The 7,884-nt window shown below is 44.1% G+C and overlaps 3 protein-coding genes across 4 annotated transcripts in view; 2 read left to right on the top strand and 1 right to left on the bottom strand.

Moving 5' to 3' along the window:
* The window catches only part of LOC113207633 (uncharacterized), a 13,113-nt gene extending 11,127 nt beyond the window's left edge, over positions 1-1,986 (top strand). Inside the window, exons 2-5 of the mRNA XM_026424270.2 lie at positions 58-139; positions 239-504; positions 611-853; positions 935-1,986. Coding sequence (XP_026280055.2) covers positions 58-139; positions 239-504; positions 611-853; positions 935-1,555 — 1,212 coding nt within the window. The 3' untranslated portion in view covers positions 1,556-1,986. The remainder of the gene's footprint in view (positions 1-57; positions 140-238; positions 505-610; positions 854-934) is intronic.
* A 109-nt stretch (positions 1,987-2,095) lies between these two features.
* LOC113207637 (UBX domain-containing protein 1-B) lies at positions 2,096-4,188 on the top strand. Its single transcript, XM_026424275.2, has 7 exons — positions 2,096-2,281; positions 2,456-2,509; positions 2,798-2,911; positions 2,989-3,240; positions 3,370-3,610; positions 3,703-3,883; positions 3,968-4,188. Exons 1-7 carry the CDS (start codon positions 2,226-2,228, stop codon positions 4,009-4,011), a joined length of 942 nt encoding a protein of 313 aa, XP_026280060.1. The 5' UTR covers positions 2,096-2,225; the 3' UTR covers positions 4,012-4,188.
* LOC113207638 (ribonuclease Oy) lies at positions 4,185-7,324 on the bottom strand. 2 transcript variants are annotated; one of them, XM_026424278.2, is made up of 5 exons: positions 7,191-7,324; positions 6,796-6,894; positions 6,491-6,646; positions 6,040-6,409; positions 4,185-5,949 (listed from the first exon to the last, which is right to left on the bottom strand). In XM_026424278.2, exons 2-5 carry the CDS (start codon positions 6,852-6,854, stop codon positions 5,737-5,739), a joined length of 798 nt encoding a protein of 265 aa, XP_026280063.1. In that variant the 5' UTR covers positions 6,855-6,894; positions 7,191-7,324; the 3' UTR covers positions 4,185-5,736. The 2 variants fall into 2 exon arrangements, with proteins under 2 accessions (XP_026280063.1, XP_026280062.1); XM_026424277.2 differs by having other exon boundaries at positions 7,175-7,315.
* Between the last annotated feature and the right edge of the window lie 560 nt (positions 7,325-7,884).

The raw sequence follows: 7,884 nt of genomic DNA on the forward strand, positions 1-7,884 counted from the left end.
CGCGCCACGGGTACTTGGCCAGCGCGTGCTATCACCGTCGTGCTCTCCTTGTTGCAGCCGCGGGACGTTGCCGGGTGGCTGCGTGCGCTGTGCGAGGAGGGCTGCGTCACCCCGACGCACCCATGGGCGGCCTGCTCCGGTGAGTCCATGGCCCCAAGGCCTCATGGGTGTTGCTCACGCCGGCTCGACAACTACTGACCTCCTGTACCTGGGGCTCGACCCCGCATCTCCTCCTCAGCCCGCCCCGCCGGCTTCGACGCGGCGCGCTTCTCCCGCGGCCAGCGCGTCGCGCTGGACAACATCTTCAGCATGGCCTACGCGGAGCTCGTGTCCATGCTCATGATGTTCGCCTTCGAGGACCAGACGGCCGTGCTCCTGGCGACGGGCAGGTCGGACACGCCGATCAAGGCCTACTTCCGGTACCTCTCCACCATGCGGCGGGTCCGGACGTGGTACGAGGGCGACATCTGGGACCCCGAGTCCGCGGCCGGCAGGAACGTCAGGGTCGGTAAAGACAATGTGGCGCAGCAAGTCGGTGGCGTGCTGGTGGACTTCTAAACGGAACTCTGTTGGACGCGTAGAGCTGACTTTGTCCTCCTGACTGACGCAGGCCGTGCGCGGGATGCACGACCACGTGACCAGACGGCTGGAGGACTCCGGGACCGGCAGCAGCCTCCACGTCCGAGCAGCCGCCCTCCTCCCCGCCGGCCCCGCCTCTGACCCTGGGCTGGACGGCGGCGTCGCGGGGGCGGCGCGCGAGGCGTTCGCGGACGTGTGCCCCGCCGCCCCGTCGGCCACCGCGACCTGCGCCGCGGGCCCCGCCATCAACCAGCGCTCCATGGCTGTGACGCAGGTGGGGGCGGAGCTGGGTCAGAGTTGATTTCCAACGTTATGGGCGAAAAAACCCGTGAACATCATATGCATGGCTGTCCAGGTGGCGTTCATCGGCCTGTTCGTCTTGGAGCCGGCACGCTTCGGGGCCCACGCCGTGACGGACGAGGACCTGGATGCCCTCGTGTACGTGTGGTGGATCCTGGGCCGCGCGCTGGGCATCCTGGACCGCTACAACGTGTGCGGCGACTCTCTACCGGAGGCTCTAGGGGAGGGGTCGCTCCGGGATGACGACGGCTTGCTTCGACTCCGCACGGCCCGCGCGCGATGCCGGGCCATCGTGGGCGGGTGGGCGCTGCCGCGCCTCGCGCTCGCCTCCGAGCGCTGGCAGCTCATGGCCTCCGCGCTGTGCGACGGCGCCGCCCTCGCCGCCCCGGGCCTGTCCCTCCCGCTGTCGCTGGGCTTCCTCGTCGACGTCCTGGGCGCGGTCGCGCGCCGCCCCTTCTCGGGCCCGGCCGTGGAGCGCGTCATGTCACGGCGCGACCGCGTGTGGCGCGTGCTCTACCGCGTCGTCCTGGACCACGCCATGCGCGCAGCCCCGGGCCGCGCCTTCCACAACGCCCTGTTCCGACTCTCGCTCTGGGTGTCGCACTGGGCGGAACGGACCTGCTGGAGAAGGGATTCGGCCCTGAGGGGGGAAGGCCCAAACCTGCTCACGCAGTGATCTTCGGTGAGAAACGTTGACGTCGATTGGGATGTCAATGTGACTTCGATAGTCGAAGCGCCGACGATATTTTGACCTCAAGCATACAAATCGGCGTCTATTCGACGTCTCATTGACGTCTACGTCGAGGGATTCTCACTGGGGATGTCGTGACATTGGGACATAGAGGTTTGGTTTTGTGGGGAGGGGGCGGGGCGAAGGGGCGACCCCCCCCCCCCTACGTTTGGCCCAAATCGCCCCCTGAGGTAGGTAGGCAATTTGTCCTACAAACCCCTGAAAATAGGCTACCCACAGTCAATCGTCCCCTTCGTCAGTCGGACTTAAAACCGCGCCTGCATCAGAATTGGGGGTAGGGTAGACCCGTATGAAATGTTTACTAAGTTTGTCTGTACATGATCTTCACGATATTGTGGAAAATAAACCAATAGTTTGTAGAAGAGCTTAAACTTCATTTTCTCCTCTTAGTTGAACAACCAACAGTGTACCTGTCATTATTCGCAGGTGCCTGCCAGCAGATCGCAGCAGATCGGCTGTATGTAACAACCACCGTGCTATTGGCAGCACTTGACATTTGTATGTGGTAGTCGGTGAACTGCAAAAAAAGTAGTGTTGAAATTTCACTGTTAGAACGTGTCATTCCTGTATCTTCTGCAATTTAGCCCAAGGCAAAATGTCGTCTCAAGACGCTGAATTTTTGATTGACATGGGCTTTAGCAAAGAAAAAGCGTAAGTTTTGCGTTATCTTGAGGGATGTGGTCCATAACCCTATCACTCTTGGTGACTACTGACATAAGATTTACAAGAATGAATAGATCACAAACATGTCTTTTGTTTTGTGATTCCTCTTATACTTTAAAGGTTTTTTACCCTTTCCTTACAAGAATTCTCTTCGATTTTCAGCGAAAAGGCACTACAAGTAACTGGCAACAGAGGAGTGGAACCGGCGATGGAGTGGTAAGTGCGGCAACAGTATTTAATGCAATCTCATTGACGTGCGTTGTTGCGTAATTTTGAAAATTCATTTAGAACGATCTGTGAAATCATTTGATCAATATTTCCTCAAACCCTTTGAATCATCCTTATGGTGCCCATTGCGGGTATTGTACATGTATTGTCAATTATTGTGCATTAGAGAACTTGATTCATTTTGTATTAAAAACATGACGGATTCTGTATTAATGTCTGGCCCTTAGTTTTAAATTTTGTATTACTAAGTATTGCTAATAATTGCTTTGGTCATAGGTTGTTGGCGCACAATGATGATGTAGAGACAAGTCCGGCTGACAATGATGCGGCATCTAGTGATAATGGAGCAGCAGCTACTGATGCTGAAGCAAAGTCCATCAAGTGCAATGAGTAAGTGACGACAGAGATAGGACGAAAATACTAGGATTATTCTATTCTGAAATAAATAAATATTTTTTTATTTTTAGGTGTAACAAACTTTTTAAGACACAAGCTGAAGTTGAATTCCATGCTGCTAAAACACAGCACACTGACTTTTCTGAATCTACTGAAGAAAAGAAACCACTAACTGATGAAGAAAAAGCTGAACAAGTTCGTAAGCTTGAAGAAAAAATGAAGCAGAAGAGGAAAGAGCGTGAGGAGAAAGAGAAGCTTGAAGCTATTGAGCGCGAAAGAGACAGAATCCGATCTGGAAAGGAGATGATTGAAGCTAAACGCAAGTGAGTTTAAATTTCTTTCTTTGTTCATTAGAGATTAATTCATTTTCGTAATGTCACCGATATTTTAATTTAATTTGTGACTGCTATTAGAGTGATGAGTGTGTTTTTAATGTCCTTATCATTTTGCAGGCTGGAAGAGCAAGAAATAAAAAAATTAGCAGAACTTAGGAGAAAAGAAAAAGAAGATGATAGGAAAGCAAGAGAGAGAGTGCGTGCACAAATCGAAGCTGATAAGGCTGCTAGGAAAGCGAAGGCTGAAGCAGCTCAAGGAGGTGCTGTGGCCCCTCCTGTTCCTCCTACCGCCACACCGGCCCCAGTAGTAGCCAAACCTGCTGCTGCCCCTAAGGATTACACTGAAACTAGGCTCCAGGTAAATTCCTCTGGTTCTACCCTACAATAACTTTCATTAATCATGACAAAGTTCCATTGACTAGTGTGAAATTTCTTCTATTTTACCCTCAGATAAGACTTACCAATGGTCAAGCAATCACTCAAACATTTGGCGCCAAGGAGACACTTTCAGCTGTGCGCGTTTTTATTGATCTCAATAGATCTGATGGAAATGCTCCATTTAGTCTAATGACAACTTTTCCCAAAAAGGTGTTCATGCCTGAAGATTTTGAAAAGCCTCTTGAAATTCTAGGTAGGTGTTGTGTTCTGTGTGCACTGTTATGCATGAATTTGTGGAACAATGGTTTTAAAGATGTGTCTTTGTGTTTTTCTCTAGGTCTTGTTCCTTCTTCAGTTTTAATTTTGGGCAAGCCACAGTAATTTCTGTCTGCTAACGGTATATATTCTATAATCCAATTATGATATATTGGTTAAAATGATATTCTTGTATGGATAATGAAATAACATCAAATCTTCTTATTGTAATGTATGATGCTGAAGTGACATTTTAAATCAAACCACTTGGTTTTTACTGCATAAATGAAATTCTAGAGGTTATTTAACTATCTTTATTTATCTTCCACTCATTGATACCATTCCAGATTTCACAGTTTTCAGTCTGCCCTAAATTTTGAACACCTATGTAATTAGCACAATACAGTCACCTTAGAACAGAGGCGGTGAAGCATTGTTCTACCTTCCTTACAAATATTTTGGCTGAAGAATTAATACTAAAACCTTATTAAGGCCAAAAATTCCTTGAAATTGCATAATAGTAAGTGCTTACATATAGTAGAATCTGGGGCAAGGTTAAAAGATGACTCATTCACAATTGAAAGCATAGTGCCTACAAAAGACAATGATTCTATAAAAAAAAAAAAAGATAAAAAGCCAAAGGTACCAAGAGTGAAGAACAAATCTAAAACAAGTATAAGTATAGTGAGCTAATGTCAGCCTTATTGTAATTCACAAATAGTCAAGAAAACAATCTAAAAGGAAAAAGTATCTTTTTCAGCACTTAGCAAATGACTCTCATTCATCACCTCATGCTAAATCACAATTTTGGGTCCATCTATACAATTGAGATGTTCAAAATTTTCCCATCTAAATAACAATATTACTTAAAAACTCCTCTAGCACAACATCACAGCAGTAGAATGTGCATCAATAAGAGCACTTAAAAAAGTTTACGGAAATAATATTAGAGACATGGCACTTGCAAGACAATATCAGATACACAGATTTTCCCCTCTTCATTGTTTGCATTCAGAATCTAATAGCACTGTTTGAGAAATAAATTATGCCTCTAAAAACAGTAAGAGCACAAAGATAATTGCACAAAAAGAAATAAAGGATTCAAAAACTTAAAACATGATTTAAATGTAAAGAAGTAAGGCACAGAAGGCTAAGCATTTCATTAAGCTGATGACTAGATATTGGGCAATTGCTTGAAAAACATCTAGAGGATTTAATGACAAAACATTCCATGAAACAAGGAAAGTGTCATATGCTCAGAAGTACGTAATGTATTCTTTGAATAGCATGTAGCAGGAAAATTAATTCACAGTCAAGTCTCATACATGAATAGCAAACCATTTCACATTTTACTCTTTTAACTCTTCTCACATCCCAAGTAGAAAAAGAAAGAAAAGAAATACAAATTAACAGAATGGTTATCACAGCAGAAGTAAAATATGAGTTTTCCATTAAATGACAAGAGGAAAGTTCTTTAGAAGTATTTCTACTAGTATGATTACTGTACCTAATATTGTAGGGTTTTTCTAAAACAAGGCATACTGCCAAAATCTTGCTTGTTGTCTGTCTAAACTATTTTCTTCATTAACTAACTTTAAGCTTCACTTAAATTTAAAATTGGCTAACCCAGTAGAATTTGTAGCATCTATCTGCATTATAAACACGTTGAGTCCCACATGACCACACGCATTGTCACAATAACACATGTTTGCTACCCCCCCTGGGACTCAATGTGTTACACAAGTATTATACTGAGAAATTTGCATCATATTGGTGCATTTACTTAAAATTCACTGCATATCTAAGAAAGAAATCCTCTGATTGAAAAAAACCCAAATTGATGTAATTCTTCTAATAAGTGATCCATTGGATCCAACGAACAATACGAAGTAGGTCAAGTAACCATTTTCCTTTAACTTCAAACAGTTTGCCGACAGCTTGCATGCTGGGGTACTCAACGGGTTCATTGGGACAGTTTGAAGACATTGGCTTGGGGCAGTCGATTTGACTCAGATTCCTGTCAAAGCAAATCCTTATTTCAAAGATGTATGACTTGCCTGTAGACTAAGAAACAAGAAATTAATAGGGTAAATGAGTACTGTTCAAAAAGAAGACAACATAATGTAGAATAAGTTTATAATAAGAAATAATTACCCCATCTTTATAACAATGAACTGAGGGCACTTTTCCAAAATGCTTCTTAATCGCCTCTCTGATTTGTTTTGCCGAAAGTGGTTTGCCCTCTGGGTAACCCTCCATGTCCAAAGCAGTATACATGTTGTACTTCTTTAACCATGTGAGCCCTTGCTGAAAGTATTTTACTTCTTTATCAAATGCAGGCAGTGCTGCTGCACAGGTTCCATGTTTCTCCCACTCGTGTCTCCAGAAAGAGTAAGGGGATGTTGGCACATCAATATTGATCCACAGATCTTCTAATTCATTGACTATGGGAGAGAGAGCTTCTTCATCAAATGGCAATGAGGAATTACAGAAAAAGGGTCCCTTGCCATTGGTTTTAGAAGGCCTGAAAAAGAAGTATGTTTGAAAAATGAGTTGCAGTTTATCAGTAAACATTTTAAAAACTAACTAATGGCAGAGCACTCACCAGAGACCATGAACAGTCCAAGTGGACTCTTTTGGAAGAGCACAAGAATGACCCTTCCCTTCGGCTTTCCATTGGAGACACACAGTAGCTGGCCAGTGTTGAGTATATACAATATAATCCCAATCCTTGCTATTACGGCTTCCAGCTGATTCAGCACTGAAAAAATAAATAAATACATTGACGTTTATAAAAATAATATGCATCTCTTGCAAAAGGTATTTAACAAATCAAGCTAATACACCTGGCAAAGAATCTGCATGTCTTGAAAAGAGCAAAAGACATTGTAGTACATCTAGTTTACTTACCATGACACAAAGTATACCAATAAGACACCAAGCAGGAGATTTCTTGCTTTTGTAATCATGTTTGATCCGAATCCTCTCCACAGGAGCCAAATGACAAAGCTGAAAAACATGCTAATTAAATTTGGAAAAATCATATCCCTTAAATAAAAATTTGAATGATTTAAGAAACCCAATGACACACATTTTTGAATTGAACAGAGTAAAAAACTGAAATAGGGAATAACTGATGGAAATGGTAGAAAACAGACAATAACAAAGCTATGAAGCAGCTGTTCCAAGGCCCTTCCTCAATGAGATTTGTGGGCCATTAGTTTAACAATCAATACAAACGAAAAGTGTGCCAATAAGTGGGGCTTACATAAAAGATACTATTACGTACGGAGACTGAGTATTACCAGCTGAGACTCTGACTGCGGCAATTTTCTGAAATATAAATTGATCTCTGACAGAGCTTCTGTCTGCTGTCTGTCAAGCAAGTAACTGTCGTCTGTCTTTGTCTTTCTCGATGTTATCGTGACGAAAGTATGACAATATTTTGTGTACAGAACGGAGCTACGGGAAAAAATATCCATCCATTTTATGAACAATGCCAACTCTTTTTTTCGCCATATGCTCATTTTCCTCTCAATATTCTAACACTTTTGTAAATCTGAGTGTCGATTTAACAAATTTTGACTTAGGTGGAAGCTGGCAGGCGCAAAACTGGTTTGGCCAGACTGAATGCAAATCATGAAAAACTATGCGATACTTCATTGGCGCGCAACTGCGTCTCTTTTAAATCCACTGAACGCTTTCGCCTTACTTTAGTCTTGAGAAAGCTTTAGTGTTTCCACTGCGGTAAGACCCATTGATTCCCCATACAGACACAATAAACCAATTATTTCGTGGGGCTAGAGACGTGGCCGCTGTTTCTATGGTGTGGACCTTTTCTTTTCAGACATGTGTCTCTCACTTAACAACAATATTGAGACATTCCATGGATTTGATTTCTTCGTGGGGTTGACAAAGGGCTCGCTCAGAGTAAGAGAAAAAGAGCCTACTCTGGAAATGGCTGAAAATAAATGACAAAGCTCTCGAGCCAATTTCGGG

Source organism: Frankliniella occidentalis, unplaced genomic scaffold (genome assembly GCF_000697945.3).
Source record: "Frankliniella occidentalis isolate FOCC.00 unplaced genomic scaffold, Focc_3.1 Scaffold35, whole genome shotgun sequence".
NCBI classification, from domain to species: domain Eukaryota; kingdom Metazoa; phylum Arthropoda; class Insecta; order Thysanoptera; family Thripidae; genus Frankliniella; species Frankliniella occidentalis.

Bases quoted from the DNA above. Each gene is read 5' to 3' on its own strand.
- LOC113207637 (XM_026424275.2), top strand. From the start codon at position 2,226: ATGTCGTCTCAAGACGCTGAATTTTTGATTGACATGGGCTTTAGCAAA. The intron at 3,241-3,369 runs GTGAGTTTAAAT...ATCATTTTGCAG, and splicing joins ATGATTGAAGCTAAACGCAA to GCTGGAAGAGCAAGAAATAA. The intron at 3,611-3,702 runs GTAAATTCCTCT...TTTTACCCTCAG, and splicing joins ACACTGAAACTAGGCTCCAG to ATAAGACTTACCAATGGTCA.
- LOC113207638 (XM_026424278.2), bottom strand. From the start codon at position 6,854: ATGATTACAAAAGCAAGAAATCTCCTGCTTGGTGTCTTATTGGTATAC. The intron at 6,410-6,490 runs GTGAGTGCTCTG...CTTCTTTTTCAG, and splicing joins TGGACTGTTCATGGTCTCTG to GCCTTCTAAAACCAATGGCA. The intron at 5,950-6,039 runs GTAATTATTTCT...CTTGTTTCTTAG, and splicing joins TTCATTGTTATAAAGATGGG to TCTACAGGCAAGTCATACAT.